Source organism: Callorhinchus milii, unplaced genomic scaffold (assembly GCF_018977255.1).
Source record: "Callorhinchus milii isolate IMCB2004 unplaced genomic scaffold, IMCB_Cmil_1.0 Scaffold13, whole genome shotgun sequence".
Classification (NCBI taxonomy): domain Eukaryota; kingdom Metazoa; phylum Chordata; class Chondrichthyes; order Chimaeriformes; family Callorhinchidae; genus Callorhinchus; species Callorhinchus milii.
In genome coordinates, this window is record NW_024704754.1 from 4,327,062 (window position 1) to 4,350,118 (window position 23,057).

General features: G+C 42.9%; 2 protein-coding genes across 3 annotated transcripts; one reads left to right on the plus strand and one right to left on the minus strand.

Moving 5' to 3' along the window:
• Nucleotides 1-398: 398 nt before the first annotated feature.
• On the minus strand, nt 399-15,716 carry arhgef37 (Rho guanine nucleotide exchange factor (GEF) 37). 2 transcript variants are annotated; one of them, XM_042339906.1, is made up of 13 exons: nt 15,668-15,716; nt 13,439-14,114; nt 12,767-12,884; nt 12,113-12,260; nt 10,902-11,110; nt 10,562-10,692; nt 9,633-9,737; nt 8,254-8,367; nt 7,459-7,788; nt 4,756-4,884; nt 3,706-3,901; nt 2,594-2,772; nt 399-1,616 (listed from the first exon to the last, which is right to left on the minus strand). In XM_042339906.1, the coding sequence occupies exons 2-13, from the start codon at nt 13,607-13,609 to the stop codon at nt 1,383-1,385; spliced, it is 2,064 nt and encodes a 687-aa protein (XP_042195840.1). In that variant the 5' UTR covers nt 13,610-14,114; nt 15,668-15,716; the 3' UTR covers nt 399-1,382. The 2 variants fall into 2 exon arrangements, with proteins under 2 accessions (XP_042195840.1, XP_007904414.2); XM_007906223.2 differs by lacking the exon at nt 15,668-15,716 and adding an exon at nt 15,491-15,554 and having other exon boundaries at nt 13,439-13,620.
• A 3,467-nt stretch (nt 15,717-19,183) lies between these two features.
• tlr22 (toll-like receptor 22) lies at nt 19,184-22,045 on the plus strand. Its single transcript, XM_007906265.2, has one exon. The coding sequence runs from the start codon at nt 19,184-19,186 to the stop codon at nt 22,043-22,045; it is 2,862 nt and encodes a 953-aa protein (XP_007904456.1).
• The last annotated feature ends 1,012 nt before the right edge of the window (nt 22,046-23,057 follow it).

Here is a 23,057-nt window from a genome sequence, read left to right on the forward strand (position 1 = left end):
TCACTTTACAGTATATTCTGTGAAGCACTTTGAGACGTCTCGAAGACGTAAAAAGCGCTATATCAAATGTGAGGATTATTATTATTATAGCATTGGGAAAAATGAATCCAGAACAGTGGGAGTCAATGTAAGAGGAGAGGCCCCAAAATGAGAGCGGGGTGTGAGTACAAATCGAGCCAGAGCATTGTACGAAAAGTTGCACAACAGGTGTACAGATCTTAAAGGATTAGCACAAAGGTTAAGATGTTCACAGGCTAATGCTGATCAACGTATACCTGATCCACACTAAGCTTATGTAAAATGCATTTGGTTAAGGTTTCCTTGCGACTAGCTCCGGGGACAATGTCTAATGAAAGGGCTTCCAGTGTCAACGAAAACAAATTCAATGATATGCAATCTGTTGGCATGATGATCATTATATTATACAATACATTCATTTCTCACAGTGGTGCATTAGTTTGGCCTTTTATCACAGTACAATAATTCAAGCGGTTTGTTACAAACATATGCATACTTTATATGAAGACATGCTGAGAACATTCTCAGTTGCTGTAAACACAATGTTTAAAAGTGTAAGACTTTGTGTCCCTATATCATAATTATTTATTTATTAATTAAAAATAATAAAATACAATATTTCCTTCATTGGGGTTGGAGGTACCAGTGCAAGGGAATCGGACATTTCAGTACGTAAGTGAGTAAGTAAGTAAGTGAGTAAGTAAGTAAGAGAGAGAGAAAGAGCAAGGCTCCATCTCTGGGCTGGATCACAGCATGTTCTGTAGCAGAAAGGAGAGCAGTTTACAAATCCACTTCATTTCAAATGCAAGGATTATTATTATTATTGTATGAGCTCCACGTTTTAGTTGAATACTAGGTACATTCAGAACAAAAGGTGGAATAATTGGTGCAATAGATTGCGGATCTTAGGTGAATGTTAGAATTGGTTTCAGTGTCTCTGGGTCAGGAAGAGTGAAATAAGCTTACTGCTGATTGCTGTCTGACACCTGCTAAAAAGTGCACAAGTGCTGCGTTTGGCTGATAGGATTGACCTGTGATGCTTCTCCCAGTCACACAACCTGCCCTGATCACTGTCAGGGCTCCCACCCCAATAGCCAAGGCATGGGCAAGCTCCCAGTGTTGGCACGGACAAAGGAGGAGCCATTCTCCTTCTGTGGCAGAGAAAACGGGAAGGGAAAAAGTAACTTTTCACAAAATGTTTAAATTTCTAACAAGCAGCATCAGTGCTAGAGAGAGAGAAACACTATATAATCAAACAATGAATGTGCACTGAATCACAGTTCTTCTCTGGAAATTCTATATAATCGATGTTTGCGTGTACGGGTGGGTGGGTGAGTGGGTGGATGGGTGGTTTGAAGGGTTTCTCAAATACTCGGACGTTGGGAATGGAAATTATAGCCCACAGGATTCCCTGCCCCGGTCACAGGGCGAGTCACCAGGTGGTTTGATGGTGCGTATCCTTGATGTCCATCCACTTTCACCAGCCACCAGTCATTGGTTCCTCTTTTGTCATGAGCTTCCAGTACAGTGACCATCTGTCCTTGCTGTAGGGTGACTTCGTTAGGTCCTCTTGCTATGAACTCATAGGCTGCGAAAACCTGAAACATAAAAACATGGAAACAAGAGTAGGCAATTCAGCTCCTCGAGCCTGTTCCGCCATTCTATAAAATCATGGCTGATCTGTAACTCAAGTCCAATTTCCGCACTTACCCTGTACCCCTTATTACCCTGAGCTAAAAAATAGCTATCCATCTCAGTCTTGAAGACGTTCCATCCAATCAGATTTGTGCTGTGAGATTGGGAAGTCTCCTAATAAGAGAGGTTATGTTTATCTTTACTCCATTTTACAAATAAACAGTCACTACACCTTTGAGCAAATTTGGGAGGTGTTCAGAGTTGTCTCGAGCTGTATCCAATGCAAGCATTATTATTATTATTTAGATTTGAGTCTTCATACAGAAGTATCATCTCACTAGAACCCTGCTCTGCGGTAATTCACTGTTAGCCTCATGTTCAGTGACAGAATTTCATCAGTTACTTGGGCTCTTCCTTTCCTTCACTCCAATATCTCACTCCTCTCGGCTGGGCCTTGATGGGTGTGAGTGTGTTTGTGATATGTGCGCTGGGTGTGTGCTCTTTTGGTTGAGCCATGGGAGGAAGGAGTGTTTTCCAAGATTTTCCTCCTTCCTCAGCTTGAGGTCGCACCTGAATTCCTTCCTCTTTGACCGTGCCTACGGTCACCATTAACTCTAGTTGTTGTTGCTGTTGTTGAGTGGAGAGGATCTCACAGTGGATGGGATTGAGCTTTTGTCTCACACCTACCCATGGTAAGCGAGTGGCCCACTCTTAGTGTGACGTCACACGTGTTTTGGAGGGGCTGATAGACACATCAGTGCTTTTCACTGATCTGTGGTAGGAAGCAGTCAGTTTGTGTTTCACAGTGAAGGTCAGAGTCACACACTGCACATAGAGATACGGTATCACACATGGTAAATCAGTCAGCAATTCACAGGAACATTTGCTAAATGAATAAGTAAACTGTTTACATTTGATCCTATGAGTGAGATGGTTTTACCTGATACTGTGTGGCTGGGATCAGAGGCAAGACTGGGGGCTCGAGGAAAGAACATGATCGGCTTCTGATCCTTTGATCAACATCGCCCGGAGCTGAACATGTTGCTGACAGGAAGCTATTTGGCTGGGTTGGCGTTTGGTACGGTCTCAGTTTTCCAGCGGGAACATATCCTCTCTGACCTTTTGGAAGAAATGGAAAGTTTTAAAGGATTGCACTGAGCTCCAGTAGTGGGGGAGCGAGCACCAGCACAGACACGATGAGGAGAGAGCAGGAGAATGGGATCATACCAGACTGGTCCTCGCTAGAAGAACAATATGAATTAAGCGTAGGAAGTTCACAAGTGTGAAGCCAAGGAATTAGAGCAGGTTTGGGGATTGCTCCTGGTAACATCCCAGCACAGCAAACTGAGGAGTTGGCACCAGTATTGGGTGCATTTTAATTCCAGGTCAGATGTAAATGTCACGTACGACAGCGCTCAGTCAAGAGATACACTGTGTCCCTACAATCATAATAATCTTACATTGGAAATAGCTCCTTTCACATCAGGAGGTTGCAAAAAGTGCTGATTCTGACCACTGGGATGATTCTCATCTATTCTGGGTTTCAGTCACTTATTAGCCCAAAGCTAAGTTCTATCTGTATTTAAATTACAAAACAACTTCCTGTCTCAAAGGGTGTTTGATAATCACATCTACAGACTCCTGAAAAACACCAGTCTAAAGATTCACAATGATTTAAGTGATTGACGGAACCCGCACTATACAGTAATAGTCTGCTTTTATTTTGGGCTTGGCTCACAAAAAGCCGGGTAGAAAAACTAAAGGGGGCATCTCTTAACGTTTCAGGTGGCGCATTAAACGCGGATAGCTCTTAAATCCAGTCCGGAGGCTGATTCTTAAAACAAACTTTAACGAAAGATTATCGACCTGAAACATTAACTAATTTTCCTCTCTCCATAGATGCTGCCTGACCTGCTGCGTGTTCCCAGTGACTTCTGTTTTTATTTATTCCTTAAAAACAAGCTCCAAATGAAAGCCGGGCTTAGCTGGGAAAGCAATCTGCGGAACCTTGTGTCACTATGAAGAACCATTACAACAGTGTGAAATTGTTACCTCCTGTGTCCATCAACCACCTGTTCTTGTTCTGTTTGGTGTCTCTGGCCTGCAGAAGAGCCACAAAGTCACCTCTGTGGAGAGATAACTCCATGTTTCTGCTCCCAGAGACGTTGCTTGTAAGTTGGTAGATTTTTTCGGGGCTGTATTTTTTGATGAGCTTCTCCAGTGTGCGTTCAGCGAGCGGGCTGAGAGGCTGAGGGGAAAGATGAATTGAAAAACATCTGTCATTTCTCAAAGCAATCCACCTGCCCCACTGTCTGCCATTATTAATAATAATATTAATAATAATAATAATCCTTGCATTTGATATAGCGCTTTTCACGGTTTCTAGACATCTCAAAGCGCTTCACAGAATATACTGTAAAGTGAATTGACTGTATATTTTGTGGGTGAAACGCGGCAGCCAATTGTGCACAGCAGTGTCCCACAAACAGTTGTAGATTGCGTGACCAATTCTTTTTATATTATGATTATTTATTATTAAATGAATATTTTTAATTTAATATATCCAATTATTCCCTAGTCAGTCAGTGGTGACGGCAGCCAGGAGACTTCTCTCTCAAGATGACAATGTCAATGTGTTTGGATGCTGTCTTAAATCCATTGGGGTGGGGGGGGGTTAAAGTTTGTGATATTTCTTAAGTCCTCCTTAAGTTAGCACCAGCGTTAAGTGAAGAAGTTCGCAAACTTTACTTCCCTGAAAACAGCTGCTGTTTTGCTGGTAAAACCTGTTCTTGTGGCTGAGGTTAAAATGGATTGAATAAGAAAGTGGTAGCAGAGCTGTAAAGCTTAGCAGAGGCTGTTGATGGAGAGAGTTTAGCAGCTTACAGCGATGGCCTTATGGCGCTTCAGGTAACCTCACATCACAATATATTTAAAAATAAAATAATCTTTTTGCCAGGCAGTGGCTGGGTATGAAAAGTATCACACATCACCCGATTTCCTTCTAATTAACAACTCCCATCCTCTCCTGGCTCCCTCAGCAGCTTTGTGCTATAATGAGGGGCTCTCCAATGGAGGTCGGACCTTTCTCGCCAAGTCACCAACCTCTTCTGCCAAGTATTCTTTATTGGAATCGAAGGTCTCGATGAACTTGCTGAGCTTGGTGTTCGACGCCTGTAGTGTTTCCTCCGTCTGTTGCCAGAAACCCCTCAAAGCGGCGTCGCTCAGTGGGAACTGAAAGACAAAAGGGTTTTTCTCTGTCACCAAATAGCTCACTGCATTACTAGTTCAACAGTAGCTTTCAAAAGGGAATTGGATATGTACTTTGAAAAGGAAAAGTCTGCAGGGCTATGGGGTAAGAGTCGGGGAGTGGGACTAGTTTGTAGCTCTTTCAAAGAGTCGGCACAGGCACGATGGGCCGAATGGCCTCCTTCTGCGCTGTAGGATTCGAGGACATGTGCTCAATCCCATCTACCAATACATCAGTGATCGCTGACACTGAGCTGGGTTTGCAGGCCTGAGGAAACTACATTGGGTGGGATTTGGAAGTTTGATATTGAAGCCTTTAAAGATGATTTGATTTGCTAAGAGAAAGCCAAGTGGGGAAAGGTTCAGAAATAGCAGCTGGAGTTGTGGAAACAAAATAAAGCTTCAATTAGTCGAGCGAGAGAGAGAGAGAGAGAGAAGGCCAGTCAGCTGTGGAGGGGGTGGGCTTTGCTATAAATGGAAGCCAGTAAGAAATGCATCTGGTGTGTTCAGTGGTAAGATAGTGTGAGATGTCGCTTTGACCAAATATTGCACAATGACGGACTTCAGTACATTTCCCAGATCTCTACATCTGAACCGATCTTCTTCAATGGAGACAGGCTGAGATCAGGTGACAAATCATTTCTCACAAAGCACAATAGTGTAAAGTATATATAAAGCAAACGGCATATTGATTTTTATTGAAATAACCAGATAGGAGCAGCGATTGGGAACAGAGAAAAAGACTAGCAAGCTTTGACCTTGGCAGAGACTGTCTGTACAGACACGGAGCAAAGTTGTCTCATCTTTTCACCCCATCTTGAATTTCTATTTCTCTGGTGTCTCGGTGACAAGCCGAGTGGCATGTGTTGCGCGAAGCACGTTGTATATTTAAGGCAGATGATTTCTTGCTCGAAGAAATCAATGACAAGATTGCCTGCTGTGTTCCTGGCTGGGATCAGCTGGCTTAGTGCAGGCCTGGGATTGAACCTTCACTGTCCCCAAGATATCAGCGATACATTTACCCAAACATCCATCAGAGGGAGCCCAACTCCACTCTAAATCTAACAGGAGAAGTCCAATCCGTGGCTTTCAACGGAGCATTTCTGTTGCTTGAGAAGAACTGGGACATTGCTTCGAACAGCACCTATTAGAGCTCACTTATCCTGTTGCTGTAGATAAGACCTGGCTCTCGCCAACGTTGCTTAATACATCCTGGAGATAGGTAAGAAAGGTGCGTCCACTTGCAGAGCGAGTTCACGTTCCATTCCAGACGGGGGGGGGGGGGGGAATTCCATGCATTGGTGGCATTCATACACGGAACTCTGTCTGGATAAGAGACTCTTAAGCAAGGCGATGGGTCGCTCATATCAGACCACTCCCCACCCCACCCCACCCCCCCAAAAAGGAAACCACCTATACGTTCAGGTTAAGAGCACATCTTATGGGTGGATCAGGAGGGCCACCCAGTGGTCATGCTTGGGATAGATTGAAATCTCTTTCCCCTCACAGCCAATGAGCCGACTTCAAATTCTCTGATCAGTCTTGATATTTCAGTTTTTAATAACTGTTATTGTGACATGCTTTTAGTCTGGTTTACATTCTGCGTGAAATATCTGTGCATTTGCCCTACTGAGAAATGCTACATGCTGACAAGTTTTACCAATCCACAAAGATATACACAGACACACTCACCCAGACACTGACAGATACACGTACACACATACATACCCGCCCTGTAAGACGAGTTTCCACACTCCGTCCTTGTGGTCCGAATGCATGGGCCATTTAGCTCAGAACTCAGTGCGCGTTACAGCTTGAATGGCAGCTTAAATAGGCCAACACTGCAAAAGCCTTTTACTTCTGACTCCTTACAGTCTTGAGGGAGTTGAGATTTTCTTTTGCACGGCATGAGCTATGAATTCATCTTCTCTGCCCCCACCTTCCGGAACTCCATCCCACAGTCCCTCCACCTCGCCCGCTCCCTTGCCTCCTTCAATAATAATAATAATAATAATCCTTGCATTTGATATAGTGCTTTTCACGTCTTCTAGACGTCCCAAAGCGCTTCACAGAATATACTGTAAAGTGAATTTACTGTATATTTGTGGGCGAACGCGGCAGCCAATTGCGCTCAGTAATGTCCCACAAACAGTCATGGATTGAAATGACCAATTTATTATTGTTTTTTTTTGGAGGGATTATTATTAGACTCTGTGTGGAGTAAGGAATCTTGCCCAAGGTTTCGCCCTCTGCCTGGAATTGAACTCAGGTCTTTCACTTGCAAAGCGAGTGCTCTAACCACTGAGCTACAGGACTCCACAAGACCCGACTCAAGACCCTCTTCTTCGACCGTGGATTCCGTCACCCTCCTACCCCTACCCTCCCTGCTGTCCATCCCTCCTGATCCCAACTACCAGCTTGGGTTTGGATCCCTGACTGTCCAGTACCTTGGGACGTCTTCCTGACATGAAAGGCGCTATATAAATGTAATTTTGTTGTTGTTGTTGAATACTCTACCCAAACCTCCCTCCACACTAATACCCAGAGGTCAAACCCTACCTGGTGCAGGTGCTGGTTCGTTAACTGCAGAGTACTGGAAGCCATGTCACGATGAATCGCCAAGGTTGCTTGAAGAATCTGGGTCAGTAACTGAATGACGATTGTGTTAAACCTCGGCAGTTCAGTGAGTAATAAAGAATGGATTGCTTGATAAGTCTGACTCTCAGCTTTCTCCTCGTAAGAGACACTACTTTCCTCTCTCAACTTCTCTTGAATTTTTTCATAATCCAACATTTTATCGTAATGTTTCCGCATCAGCTGCTGAGGTCTGGCGAAGAGGGTTTGAAGGAGGCACAGTGGTTTGTGAACCATTGTTTGCAGTCTTTCTTTCTGTGCGAGAGGGAAGTGGTTTAAAATGACAAAAGGTTGGAATGAAAACAAAATAAGCCTTACCACATCGCTGAGACGTCTCAAAACGCTTCACAGAATATAATTAACTAATCCTTGCATTTGATATAGCACCTTATCACGTCTTCAAGACATCTCAAAGTGCTTCACTGAATATATTGTAAAGTGAATTGACTCTGTATTTTGTGGGCGAAACGTGGTAAACAATTGCGCACAGCAGTTTCCCACAAACAGTTGTGGGTTGAATGAACAAATTTAAAAAAAAAATTGAAGGGATACCTGGAAAGTGATCCATCAATCGACTAACAACCAGGTTTCTACTTACTGCTAGGTAAACGGAGGCGTATGGAGTAAGAAAACTTGACTAAGGTTTGGCCCCGCCCTGGAATCGAAAATGATTATACCCTACTAATTGCACACTCTTGAACTGCTTTCACTTGGACTTACAAAGCCAGGAATTGTCTGCTGATGGAGCGAGTTGACAAACTCCTGATAACAAAGGGTGTGGTGCTCCTTCACCAGCTCAAACGGGCCACGGTAAGGTCTGAGACTGTGAAAGTGCTGGAATAACAGGAAGGAAAGCGAAGACAATTAAGGTGCTGGGGAAAATCAGGTCCGACATTTGTTCCATCGTTTAATTAATGGCTGACATTCGACACACTGACTCACAACAACAACAAATTACATTTGTATAGCGCCTTTCACTTCGGGAGGATGTCCCAAGGTTCTGGACAGTCAAGGATTTATAAATCAGATATTATAAATATCTTGCATATCCTGTTTGTAAAGGTTGCTAAATATATGGGGAGGACAAGGTTGCTAAGTATATGGGGAGAGAGTGGGGAGTGGGATTGATCGGGGCTATGGGGAGACAGCGGTGGAGTGGGGTTTATCAGGGCTATGGGGAGAGAGCGGGGGAGTGGGATTGAATTGGATAGCTCTTTTCAAAGAGCCAGCACAGACACGATGGGCCGAATGGTCTGCTTCTGTGCTGTAAAATTCTATGATTCTATGATATCCTCGGGCAGATAGCATTAGTCCGCAACCCTTCCTTCCTTCCCCCTGACTCCCTGATGTTAATACCGAATGCTCGCACAACAGACACAGGAAGATGAATCAAGTTCTCTTTTGAGAAGCTTATTCCTCGGTGCGAGTTTGACACTGAGTGACTGGTGCAGATGCAGCAAACACACATTATATGAGCATTGCAGAAGCAGTTTTTGACCACATGTAATGTAATATGAGGAAAATTACCTTGCCTCCGAAACTCTCATCTTAATGTTCCTGTGGGAGGACTTTGATCCCTTGATGTATTCTCTGATAGTATTTAAAATCAGAAAGGCCATGAGCTGCACTTCTGCGGAGAATGTATTTCCTATCGTTTGGAGATCATTTTTATATATTGATCCAAATCTCTACCTGTCTATTCTTTGGCTGCCCTTCAGTGCCAATGCATTTCACGTCCATTATTACCACAGATCTGGCCTGTCCACAGATGACTAACTGCAAGTTACGTGGTGAGTGAATTCAGTGGAGGGGAGTGTTTCCTTGGCATGACTTGTTTTGATATGTTTTATTGCGGGGCAAATGTTTTTATTGAAGTTGCTGTCATGGGACAAACAATGAAGAGCTTCAGCACTGTTACTGCAGCTGCTCTCATTAACAGGGACAAGGGTCTGTCAGGCCAGCAGCACTGAGCACAGGATGACAGTCAGTAACACAGCTGTGTGGTTGGATCCAGGCACCGGTGAATATTACTTGTGTAAAAGAGATTCTTGTATCACACGCGTCTCCTCTCGTCTCACACACCATTCACACTCCTGTACCTCTAGATTAGTGATGTAGTTTGCAGTGCTTTCTTTCAAGGCCGCAACACATTTCTCCAACATGTTGAAGGTCTCCACTAGATCATTGTAATCCTTGTCTTCCACCTAGTGATGGTTGGAATAAAGAAGTATTAATTACTGGTATTATCCTCATCCGATGGTGACTAATAGTGTTGTGTTGGTGATCTTGTTCTTTAGTCCAAACTGTATGGTTTGTGGTCTGTGTTTCATTGTTTCTTTCATGTCAAAGGAAAGCTATCAGCTAGTTTCAGTCTACAGAAATGGTGGGACACACATCCTTCAGGAAAATACAATTATGGATTTAGAATGAAACTTTCTTGCCAACAAATACACTGAGAATTAGTTGACTTCCCGAGCTGGGAAACTGTTCTTCCTACACTTCCTGAGATTGAAACGCAACAACTCCTGGATATTATCTCAGCACAAGAATTCATGACTCGGTTACCATCCACCTCTAACCTACCACCACCCCAGCGCACTAACCTCGCTTCCTCTCTCGAGCAAGTGAGATGCATTACAATGATGTTTCGTAGTCAGTGATAACTTTGCATTCTTTTCCTGAAATAGACTAAATGGTTTGAAATACAATCAGATGTAAACTGGGTGTGATTCACGTTCCAATATAGATCCACTCTGTAACTGGGCAATCTTGCCAGTTATAATAATAATAATCCTTGCATTTGATATTGCGCCTTATCACATACTTGAGACGTCTCAAAGCGCATCACAGGATATACCGCAAAGTGTAGTGTCTGTGTATTTTGTGTGAGTTCACTGTCACACTTGTTCTGTCACACTAGCTCGGTAACACTGATGAAAGTTGTCCCTGATTTTAATTGTAGAAAGAAACGTGATCTCATATGGTAGCATTATAATGAGATTAACAAACCGTCTGGCAAACAGTTTACCTTTGGCAGGATACCAGTCTCGTGTTTAATGACCCTGCTCAGTCGCGAAGCTTTCTTTGCGATCGAATGCTTGTTTATCCTATTTAACTTGTCCCTGATTGAAAGAGTTTCCATTTTGCCATATTTCGATGCTGTTGGAATCAAAAAAAAATGTTTTTAAAAAAAGCATCGAAAAGTCCAATACCAAAAAATCCACATTTGTTCTTTTCAAAATAAAATAAATGAATAATTTAATTATTAATAACTTAATTATTTTATTATGGTTATCACGCAGAATAGTTCTGGCTAATTAGAGAGGAAACCAGCTCCTATTAGGACTGAAACACGGAGTGCTTCTTACCCACTTCCTTCCGCCTTTTATACTCGTTGATGTTATGGTTAATTTCCTCCATCGCCCTGGTAGCTTTCTCCAGTGCCATGTAACCCTCATCAGATGTTGGGGTACTTTCCAGCAGACTTTTTAACAGCAGTGGATATTTTCCGATCCTCTGCACTGGTTTGACTAAAAAGAAGCTTAATTCTCGTGTCTGACAGGTACCTATCAGATGTCTGTTGTGAAATTCAAACACATTTAGTTACATTAACTATTTGTGTTGCAGGAATAATCTTCTCACAAAAATCACTTCAGCCACTGTATAAAATAATAACAATCCTTGCATTTGATATAACACAGTGCCTTCTCAATGTGACCAAATTATTATTATTACATTTTTTGGGGGGAGGGATTTTATTCGCGGGAGAGGGGAGATTCGTGATACCAACAGTGAATTTCTCTCTCTCTCTTTCTCTCTCCCTGTCTCTCCAGAGGGACAGGCCTGGGAGTGTGCTGTGGGCTTTACAGTGTTCCGGTACATTTGATATTTAAAGCTATGGGCTTCAATGAATATAAATGTGTTGTAAGAAAAAAACTCACATAAGTCTGATCTGCATAAATCGTATTATCGCCAAAGTCGTATATCTATCCCAGTCCCGTTGAATTTAGTATTATTTATAAGTTTCACACAACTCATACTTTGGTTGGCCAAGCAGCAGAAAAGCTTGCCAGACTGCGATATCAATGGCAAGCTATGCGGTTTTAGCTGTTCGAAGCAGTTATATAATAATATAATATAATAATCCTTGCATTTGATATTGCGCTTTTTCACGTCTTCTCGACGTCTCAAAGCGCTTCACAGAATATGCTGTAAAGTGAATTGACTGTATGTTTGTGGGCGAAATCCTTGTTACTGGCGAAATCCAGTTACCCCCATTGCACACCCAAGCCTCAGCTCTTGCCAACCTGTGCCTAATACTTTCCCGGAATTAGGTAAGCAGGAGGCGTCCCTCCAGGGAGAGAGTGCGCATACTATTCCAATAAACATCTCTGGGGTTTCCATGTGTAGGTGGGATGCATGGAATTCTCAGCTTGGTTTGGATAATCTTAAGCAACGGTGATGGGTTTTCGCAAGTGTCAGACACGTGGCTGACCCCCAAAAAATCATACTTTGCATAAGGCATATTAAATGTATGGTCCCAACTGATACAACTTGGGAGGTTAACTATATTCCTTACTCAAATGTCTTCAGAGTCTCACTGATTTCTGTCCTGATCTTTTCATCCTTCTTATAACTGGATTCGAGCAAGATGGTGTTGGGATAGTTGACGCAGTATTCTTTGTAAGTCTCCTCCAGCTGTGGTTTGTAGGTGAGGAAAACATTACCTGCACATTGAGAACATGGTTACAAGATCTTCCTCACTACAGCACTTGCTTGGTTCTGAACGATGAGATTTATACACACAGAGAGAGGGAGACTGGCTCTCCATTGCTGTGTCAGATTCCAGCTGTTCATCTGACACAGCCGAGGTGGTATTATTAATACTAATATAATAATAATCCTTGCATTTGCTATAGCGCCTTAACACGATGTTGAAACATCTTGAAGCGCTTCACAGAATGTACTGTAAAGTGTAGTGACTGTATAATTTGTGGGTGAGACACAGCAGCCAATTGCGCACAGCAGTGTCCCACAATCAGTCGAGGTCCCACAAACAGTCTATGGAGAGAAACACTTCCTGGTTCTCGTGTCTGTAACCCAGAGGGCTGACCTGAATTTTACCAAGTGCGATCAGGTTTGGCAGAGCCAACAATCACTGTTGGCTTTATATTAGGTTGGGATTGGCCAGGAGGGTTTGGCTGAGGGGAGCAGCGATGTTGGCAATATTTACTTATCAGGAGGATTTGATCAGGTTTCCCAGAAACTGCTTCCAGCTGTGTGACCAGCTCGGAGGCCAGACGCTGCACCTCCTCCGTGTTTAAGAACAGCCCGTCCAGGTCTAATCCCAGCTGCAGAGATAATAATAATCCTTTCATTTGGTACAAACACCTTTCACATCAGCAGGACATTTCAAAGCGCATCACAGGATATACTGGAAAATGCGGTGACTATGTGTTTTGATGACGACCAGCTATATTCACACAGCGACATCCCATAAACAGCCATGTAGTAAATGACCAATTTTATTTGGGGGGAATTGTTCGCCAGCTCACCAGGAACTAGGAATTTCCTTCTCTTTTTGACTAGAACAACAACAACCCCCTGTGAATTAGATCCCTGTGTTCCAAGGGGTCAGTCACAACAGCGATCCCCTTCCTGTGCTAATTAGTGCAACATCAAACCTAAAGCCCTCAGACGCTTTCCGCAGCGGTGTTTGCGCTTAGATCGCGGTTTTCGCAACACTGCGGCTCGTGTCATCTGCCTTAACTGTTTACAACAACAACAACTTGCATTTATATAGCGCTCTTCACGCGGTGTGGAGTCCCGGAGCGCTTGACAGTGGCGGTGTCTGCCCCCGAGCCAGTGTCTACCCCAAACCATAAACTTTGGAGAAAGCTCTTACCTGTTTGGATTCTAAGTGCTGACGGATATCGGTCCCGCAGACCTGCAGCAGCCCGGCGTAGCTCCTCTCGGTGGTCAGGAGCTCCTCAATCACGTTCATTTGCTTTTGCAGCTGCTTGTCGGGGTGCATGAAATCGCTAATAACCTCTTCATAAATAGCTGAGTCGTCCATAGCGACAGGACCTGGGGGAAGAACAAGTCGTACAGCAGCGACTGCGGCTGCAATAATCACACACGAACTAACAGTGATCTGTGGTGACGTTAATCAGACACATTCATACCGGCTACTCCTACCTCAACATCTCTTATGAGATGCAATTCTCTCTTCAATTAGTTGAAATCTAATTCCGAAACTCAAGTCCAGCCCTTTCCTCCCATCCTGAGGATCTGAAACTGTTTTGAGCCAAAAGTGTTTAAGCCCAGACAATGGGGGAACTTCAGACTGTCTTTGCTTGCAGGCCAAAGCTTCTAGAATAATGTTGCTTCACCAAACAAAGCTGATCATTTAAACGTTGCGTACCTTTTAAGTATGACAAACAGCAGCTTTCTCAGTCTGTGCTGTTGCTGTGAGCCCAGCTCAGTACTCTCTCCTAATGTTACACCGACAGCTCCAATCTCAGGCTGATCTCAGCACAGTACGACGCTCAGTCAGAGCTATTGGGAAATGTTTTTCACTGCTGCCTCAAACCAGCAAAAAAAACACTGCGTTTACATTTTAGAATCATTCCGGAATGATCTGCACAGGGCAGCCGGTCGCTGTTGATTTTCGAAAGGAATTTCCTCGCCCACAACAGTGCACAAAGCTTCTTTATTCCATGCTCCTCCAAGGCTGATTTAATAAATGTAACTGAATTTCTCATACAGAATTTATTCCCGACTCTGTTAACTATCGCCCCATCCTCCTTTACAGTGTACCAACTGTACGCGCTCTGAAGCGCTTTGAGACGTCTCAACGATGTGATAAAGCACTATATCAAATGCAAGGATTATTTTTGTTATTATTATTAACAAGTCCTTGCCCACATCCACTGTGCTCTCCATCAAAAGCAGCTCTGAAAACGGCTGATTACTTTGCCTAAATAACATTCTGTTCTAAAGCAGCTCAATAATCACACGCTCATGTTTTGAAAATATATAAATTTCGGATATATAATCTCAAGTAATTAAGTATCAAGTGTTTTCAATTAAAACTTGATTTAAACACAATTAAGAAGACATCAAAAAGGATTGAACAGACTTTCTGATTTACAGATAAAAATAATAATAATCCTTATATTTAATATAGCACCTTATCATGTCTTCGAGAAGTCTTGAAAGGCTTCACAGGATATACTGTGAAGTGTAGTGACTGTGCATTTTGAGGGTGAAACACAGCAACCAATTGCACACAGCAATGCCCCACAAACAGTGGTGGATTGAGTGACCACATTTTTTTTGGAGAGGTTATTAATCCGCCAAAGCAATCCAGCAATCGACTAACAACCGGTTTCCTACTTACGTTTAGGTAAACAGAGGTGTGTGGAGTAAGGAAACGTGCTAAATGTTTCACCCTGCCCTGGAATCGAACACAGGTCCTCTGGCTTGCGAGGCAAATGCGCTAACCACTATACCACGGGACTCCACAAATACCAAAGCAGAAAGAATAAGAAGGGGGCAAAGTTGGAGTTACCCAGCCTTGTGGATTTCTCTGTTTTTCAAGACAGACTATCAAAAGGAATATTAGTTTATTAGAATAATAGTTAATGTATAAGCGATCTCCCACATATTTCATCCCTTCAGATGCACAAATCTAAAGTGTATCTTAGTCACATCAGTTCTGAGAAGCACTGCCGAAAGCATCTGAGAATAACTGAAACTAAAAATATCCTCACTAAAAAATATATTATTGGTCCCTCAATCCATGATTGTTTATGGGACACTACACAAAAATAATATACAGTCAATCCATGTTACAGTGTATTCTGTGAAGTGCTTTGAGATGTCTCAACAATGTGATAAGGCACGATATCAAATGCAAGGATTATTATTATTATCGTGGTGCTCGACAGCTTACCTTCAGATTTATGCAGCACTGCTGATGGCCTTGGAGGAACGACCTTACATACAGTATAAGTTGGGTCAGTTCATGTCCCTGGTTAATTATCAATGAGCTGGAAGCCATCTGACTCCGGAATAACAACAATGTGGTTGAACAAGTGCTTCCACCGTGACTACATTCTGTGCCACATACCTTCACTCCGTGATCGCCCGACCCTCAGCTTGTCAAACACATTGCTCAAGAGAAATCTCTTCCTGATGCACTCGAAATTACGCTCGAAAACGTGTAATGTTAAGAGAGTCACACACAGCACAGTAAATGGATTAAACACAAAGCTTTCTCTCTCTCTTCTCTCTCTGTGCGCTTGATTATGGTTTGACTGAAAAGCCAGTTGCCATAGGAACATTCTTGCAGGGCTGTAATTTGCACGGTTAATGCTGATGCAGTGGCTGATAATGTGGCGTGTAATTTAACCACATGGAAATTCTTGCTGTTAAGTATACAGTGCTGTAGGTGTACTCTTTCTAGCACTGGCGTGGGAATAACAGTAATAATAATCCTTGCATTTGATCTAGCGCCTTATTGCGTCTTCGAGACGTCTCAAAGAGCTTCGCAGAATATACTGTAAAGTGTAGCGACTGTGTATTTTGTGGGCGAAAGGCGGCAGCCAATTGCGCACAGCAGTGTCCCGCAAACAGTCGTGACCAAATGATTATTATTATTTTGTAGTAATAATAAGAAGAATTTATTAATATGTAAACAAATTGTATAATGAGGGTATATTGTACCTCAGAGGGTGATGGTTATTTTAGTAATGGTATCAAGGTATGCACTGCAGATTACACTGCCCTTTGGCACAATATTCTCATTCTATTGCACAACCCACATACGTGCTTGAATGTCTCAGACAATGCCATTCTTTTAGTACTGGAACAAGCTAGCTCCGAGACACTACCTCATGTGAAGGGTGATATATAAATAAAAGTGGTTGTTGTTAAACAAAGCATGTGATGAGACTATCTGGTGAGACGTCATCAAAACACACAGTCACTACACTTTACAGTATATCATGCTGTCATGGTACTCGTATCTCTTTTCTTTACGTGTGAATTACATGCTCCTTTCAGGCGCACTCTGAAATAATAATAACACTTGCATTTGATATAGCGCCTTATCACGTCTTCGAAACATCTCAAAGCGCTTCACAGAATATACTGTAAAGTGAATTGACTGTATATTTTGTGGGGAAAAGGTGGCAGCCAATTGTGCACAGGAGTGTCCCACAAACAGTCGTGGATTGAGTGACCAAATTATTATTTTTTAAGCAATTATTATCCCCAGAAAAGCGATCCGTCAATCGACTAAAAACTGGGTTCCTACTTACTGCTAGGTAAAGTTCTTTTTTTTGTCAAGATACGACCCCAGTCAGAGCGATCTCAAAACTACCCACAACAGTTTCTTTCTCTTAAATTAGTTTTATTTATTCTGGGTACCAGTAAACAATAACTTTCCCGAATGCGGCACAGCAATGCAATTTGATAAAAAATTTAGCAGTTCGGCAATACTTTAAAAATACTTTAAACAGTATTGAGTTGAACCAAACTTTAATAAATCATGGAATCTTATATTTTAGTAACTACTGAATCTACTGAGCCTCTGTGAGCAAAGACCTCTTGGGAAACACAGAAGAGATAACTTTACCAATTCTTACCTCTTTCTGGGAAGGTTTCAGAATCTCAGTTGCGCTAGTAGTGTTAGTCGTGTTAGATCCATCTCCAACCCTTACTCATTTCCTTGAATTTAGCTCAACCCCTCTTCCTTTATACACCAATTTAGTCTTTGTGAAGCTTGCAACCAGAAATGGCGTTCAAAAGTTTATTTTGTCCAAAGGTTATATTCCATCCTTGATCAGAAAATCACACTCCCAAACCGGTTCAATCCATTTTTTTTCCATCATTCCTTCACATACCTTAACATCTCTGGTACCAAGTGTCAAACATTCATCTGGACACTTAAATTTTCCCTTCCTTGACACTTTGGAGTCATAACACCATTTAGCTTACGGTTTCTCAGACCTTGAGGTACCAAATCTATTTTATCCATCAAGCCTCCTGTATTAATAATAATATTCCTTGCATTTGATATAGCGCCTTATCACGTCTTCGAGACGTCTCAAAGCGCTTCACAGAATATACAGTAAAGTGAATTAACTGTATATTTTGTGGGCGAAATGCAGCGGCCAATTGGGCGTGACAGTGTTTTTTTTGCTTGCTTAATACACTGCCACTTGCCCAATCCTAATAAGCTACGTGACTTTCAAACATAACTAACTCCAAGATAAATATCTGTCCCTCAGATGACAATGCTCGGAACCTATCGTTGTGAACCCAAATTCACCTCTGGCTCAGTCGTGGGTTTTTTCAAGTCTTCCTTACAGCTTTTTAAACTTTAATTCCTGTTTTAACCTTTAACCTCTCTTGCTTCACTCTCACTTTACACCACCTCACCATGTGAAACGCTTTGAGAAAAGGTGCTGAGTCACCTGGGTCAGGATGGTTTCTTTTTTAGTTATCAAGTGTGTAAATCTTTAGACAGACATTATAATAATAATAATCCTTGTGCTTGATTAAGCGCCTTATCACATTGTTGAGACGTCTCAAAGCGCTTCACAAGATATACTGTAAAGTGAATTGACTACATTTTGTGGACGAAACGTGGCAGCCAATTGTGCACAGCAGCGTCCCACAAACAGTCGTGGATTGAAGCGACCAATTTAAGGAAAGTTGCCCAAGGCTTCACCCTGCCGGGAATCAAACCCAGGTCTCTCGCTTGAGAGGAGAGTGCTCTAACCACTGAGCTACAGGACTCCACAAATATTCTAAGGAATTCTAAAATATAATCAGATGAGACCCAGATGAACCCAGGTTCGCTTCAGCCAAGTTTCCTTATTCCGCACGCCTGGGGTTTACAGCGCGGTAAGTAGGAACCCGGTTGTTAGTCAATCGGAGAATGGCTTTCTCGGTGTAATAATCCCACCAACAAAACAATGATCGGGTCACTCAAATCCAGACTCTTCGTGGGGCACTGCTGTGCGCAATTGGCTGTCCAGTTTCACCCACAAAATGTAGTCAATTCACTTTACAGTATATCTTGTGAAGCGCTTTGAGACGTCTCAACAATGTGATAAGGCGCTAAATCAAGCACAAGGATTATTATTATTATAATGTCTGTCTAAAGATTTACACACTTGATAACTAAAAAAGAAACCATTCTGACCCAGGTGACTCAGCACTTTTTCTCAAAGCCTTTCACATGGTGAGGTTCACATCAATTCACTTTACAGCATATTCTGTGAAGCGCTTTGAGACGTCTCGAAGACGTAAGAAGGCGCTATATCAAATGCAAGGATTATTATTATTATTATTATCTGAGACAATTCTCCTGTAACATGAGGGAATCTCAGCTCAGATGAGGAAATTTCAGCTCAGATGAGGAAATCTTGGATGAAGAATGGGAAGAGCAGAGGGTGGGAGGGGAAACTCCCTGTATTACAGGAACAGTGATCCAGAGAGAGAGAGAGAGAGAGAGAGGAAGGGAGGAATTTTCTGGTGTCCAGTTCTCCTTGACAGTGACTCAGGGAGGAAGCTGGTGACACAGGCTCTTGTGACTGAAGGCAGAACTTGCTGGTGGCTGAGCTGCTGGGGAACGATGTGCCGTGTCTCTCATCTGTTGGTGTTGGTGTGTGTGTGTCAGTACGTGAGCCAGAGGCGGGGGCTGAGCTTCTCACTGTCTCACTGTCAGGTCCACGGGTCACTGTGGGACAAAACTGACCTGAAGGTCCTGTGTTACAGGATGCAACTGGTCTCAGTCCCGGGATACATCCCCAATAACACCCAGGACCTGGATTTGTCGGAGAATAGGATCGTCTCCCTGCAAGGAGCCAGCTTCCAGCACCTGCAGAGGTTACAGACCTTGAACGTGTCCAAGAATCAGATCCAGGAGGTGAGCCCCGGGGCTTTGAGCAGCTTGAGGAATCTCACTCTTCTCAACCTGGCCTTCAACCGATTCAGCCAGCTCAGCCAGGACACCTTCTCTGGCCTGACTTCCCTCAAGATCCTCCTGCTCCACCACAACTACATCAGCTTCATCCAGCCCACAGCCTTCCTCAGCCTGACCCAACTCCAAGTACTCAACCTGACCTCCAACCGGCTGGGCTCCCTCCGCAGCGCTGCCGCAGCTCTCAACCTCCCCAGCCTGGAGGATCTACACTTGGCAAACAATTCTTTGGCCAATTTTTCTACCCAGGACATCCCAGCCGTGTCCAGGACCCTGAAGATGCTGGATGTCTCCAGGAACCCTCTCTCCCTGGTCAATATCACCAACGGCGTCCTGAGCCACTTGCGTTTTCTGAACCTGTCATTTGCCGGAACCAACCAGACATTCATTCTGCAGGTAGGAGAGGAGATGTTTCTGGATGGTATTGAGGGACTGGCTTTGGGAGGGGTACTTCTACCGCTACCTGGAATATTGGCCTTCCTCAGAAACCTGAAAGCGGTTTCCCTGAAGGAAATCCAGTTAAGTTATCTGGGATTGACTGAGACACACCCCCTCGTCCCCCAGATCTGCCATTTACTGCAAAGTCTCAAAATACTGGACCTGAGAAGGAATGGCTTTGTCACATTAAACGAAAGCTTGTTTGTTGGGTGTGTGTATTTGGAACAGTTGGATTTGTCCCACAATAAACTCATAGCCTTGTCAGTCAGTGGCTTCAGCTGTCTGAAGTTCTTGTTTCTGGCTGGGAATCAACTCACTGAGATCCCAAGCACAAGCTCCATTCTGGACAGTTTGGAAATGCTCGATCTCAGGTTCAATCGCATTGCTCACATCAACTCCAATGCTTTCTCTTCCTTGAATAAACTGAAAAAATTACTGCTCTCGGGAAACAAACTCACAACAGTCACACCCAGGTCCTTTACTGGACTCTCTAGGTTGGTGTGGCTCGACTTGGGGGGAAATAGTTTGCTGGAAATCAAGAATTTCTCAGAAAGTTTAAAGAACCTGGAAATTCTCGATCTTCAGAGTAACAAATTGAACTCCATCACCAAGAACACGTTTATCAACTTGATGAGTCTAGGTGAACTTGTTTTGGGTGACAACCAGATATCCAAACTGCAGGAAGGAAGTTTCCAAGGGCTTTCCAATTTAACAGTCTTGTCGTTAGGATCTAATAGGCTTACAGCTGGGACTTTGAGAGACCATGTCTTCTCAGGACTAGATTCCCTGAAGGTACTTAATCTGTTCAAGAACTTTCTCTCCTACCCATCCTCAGCTAGGCTAGACACACCGCCTTTCCGCTCCCTCAAGTCCTTGCAGTATCTTCATATCAACAGTCAAAATCATAACGGTTTCCAGAATTTTCCTTCAAATTTCCTGGAAGGATTGACCTCTTTAAAGGAAATACATTGTGGCAACATTGTGGTTAGTTTTTTTGACCCTGAAACCTTTCGCCACGTGCCCCAGCTTACTCTTCTAGACTTGAGTAACAACCCCTTATACTCCATCAGTCCTGGACTCTTTCAGTCGCTGCCTGCTTTGCAGGAACTTCATCTGAAGAAAGTGAATGTGCAGAACCTGGACTTCCTGTTGAAAGGAAATTTGACTAAGTTGAAACTACTCAGAGCTGTGTCGAACTCAATCGATATTGTAAACCAATCGCACATCGAAGCAATGCCCTCGCTCACTTACCTGGATCTGAGAGAAAACGCATTGTTCTGCTCGTGTAAGAATTCTTGGTTTCAAAACTGGTCTCTCTTTGACCAAATGACCCAAGTGATATACTTTGATGAGTATACATGTGCTTACCCGCCTAATCTGAAAGGAAACAAACTCATTAATTTTGACTCAAATTCTTGTTCTGCTGATGTAGGATTTGTGCTTTATATTTGCTCGTTTATAGGCATAATAATGACAGTCCTGTGCAGCTTTGTCTATCAGTTTTGGAGATGGCAAATTGTATATACGTATTATCTCTTTCTAGCATTTATCTATGAAAAACACAAGAGATATAACAATCAGACACATTTATACGATGCTTTTGTTTCTTATAACACACACGATGAACAATGGGTGTTGAATGAACTGTTGCCAAATCTGGAGAGGAACAACAAATGGAAATTATGCCTTCACCACCGTGACTTTGAACCTGGGAAACCAATCATTGATAACATTGTGGACAGTATCTACAAGAGCAGGAAGACCATCTGTGTCATCAGCCGCCACTATTTGGAAAGTGAGTGGTGTTCCAAAGAAATCCAGGTGGCAAGCTTTAAGCTGTTTGATGAACACAACGATGTGCTAGTATTGGTTTTCCTGGAGGACTTACCCGCCAATTGTCTCTCTCCGTATCACAGAATGAGGAAGCTTGTGAAGAAGAAGACTTACTTACAATGGCCCCAACATCAGGAGGAAATGGATTTGTTTTGGCACAGACTTGGTGTGGCTTTGAAGACAAGCAACCACAAGGAAGAGGAAAGCCCATTCCTTTCTGGCATTGACCCAGACTCTTGCTAAAGGTATTGGTATCTATCCCCCTCCTCTCTCTCTCTCTCTCTCTCTCCCTCTGTCTGTCCGTCTCTCTCTCTCCTCGCCACCTGCCTGAAATGAATGCAGCTAACACTTTGAGACGATCAAAACCAGTCAGAAGAAACCAGGTCACTTGATTGTGGTCACCCGCACACTCAAAGTCAGCCTTCAATACCTCTCAATCTCACTGATACATTGTGATTGGTATGGCTCCTGTCTACAGAATGCCTCGTCATTGCGTTGGCTAACCAGCAACAATAACTGTTTGCATTCCTATGTTGCCCTTCGTGCAGGGTAGAGTTTCAGAACGTGGCTGAGTGGGAAAGCAATGGAGATGACTGGTATTAAACCTTAGAATATTGAAGCTTAAGGATATTATGAAATGTTGTCGGAAAATCCCTCACCCCCCAAAAAAAAACATTGAAGCGCTTTGAGATGTCTCGAAGACGTGATAAGGCGCTATATCAAATGCAAGGTTTATTATTATTCTTCTTCATGAAGTGCTCGATCCATTATAACCAAAGCATTCATTTTGCCGTCTCACCTGTGTATATTTACAGAATTCCACAGTGCTGCCATGTCATCAGTACTCATGTTAACATGTGGTTCTTTGTATTCACTTTCACATAACCAAGGAATTTCCGCTTGGATTTCCTCTGTTGCGATTTTGTTTCGGAAAACATTCGATTCGGGGAGGTTATTAACGTTTTGAATTTTTCAGGGTTTTTCTGCATCTTATTGTTTTACAGAAATCTTATTTTTCTGTTACATCCCCTTGAAATTTTCTTTAAATGCCCCCACTGTGGGTATTATGTAACGGTTTAGTAATTATTATTACAAGTTCAAATCAGGAAGTGGCTGTGGGTGAAGTCTCGTGCTAAGTATTAAGTGCTGTGCTCATTGGGTTTCACTTCTCCTTTTCTCTCCAGTGGTCATCTGATAAATCCACTGAACTGATTTCATTATTACTTCACATTAGAGGATGCCTGTTTTTTATCTG

What these genes read in the sequence shown, in the direction of transcription:
- tlr22 (XM_007906265.2), top strand. Translation starts at nt 19,184, where the DNA reads ATGTGCCGTGTCTCTCATCTGTTGGTGTTGGTGTGTGTGTGTCAGTAC.
- arhgef37 (XM_042339906.1), bottom strand. Translation starts at nt 13,609, where the DNA reads ATGGACGACTCAGCTATTTATGAAGAGGTTATTAGCGATTTCATGCAC. An exon ending in AGCAGACAATTCCTGGCTTT is followed by an intron (nt 7,789 to 8,253) that starts GTAAGTCCAAGT and finishes CCTCTCGCACAG; the next exon opens with AAAGAAAGACTGCAAACAAT. An exon ending in CGAACCAGCACCTGCACCAG is followed by an intron (nt 4,885 to 7,458) that starts GTAGGGTTTGAC and finishes TTTGTCTTTCAG; the next exon opens with TTCCCACTGAGCGACGCCGC.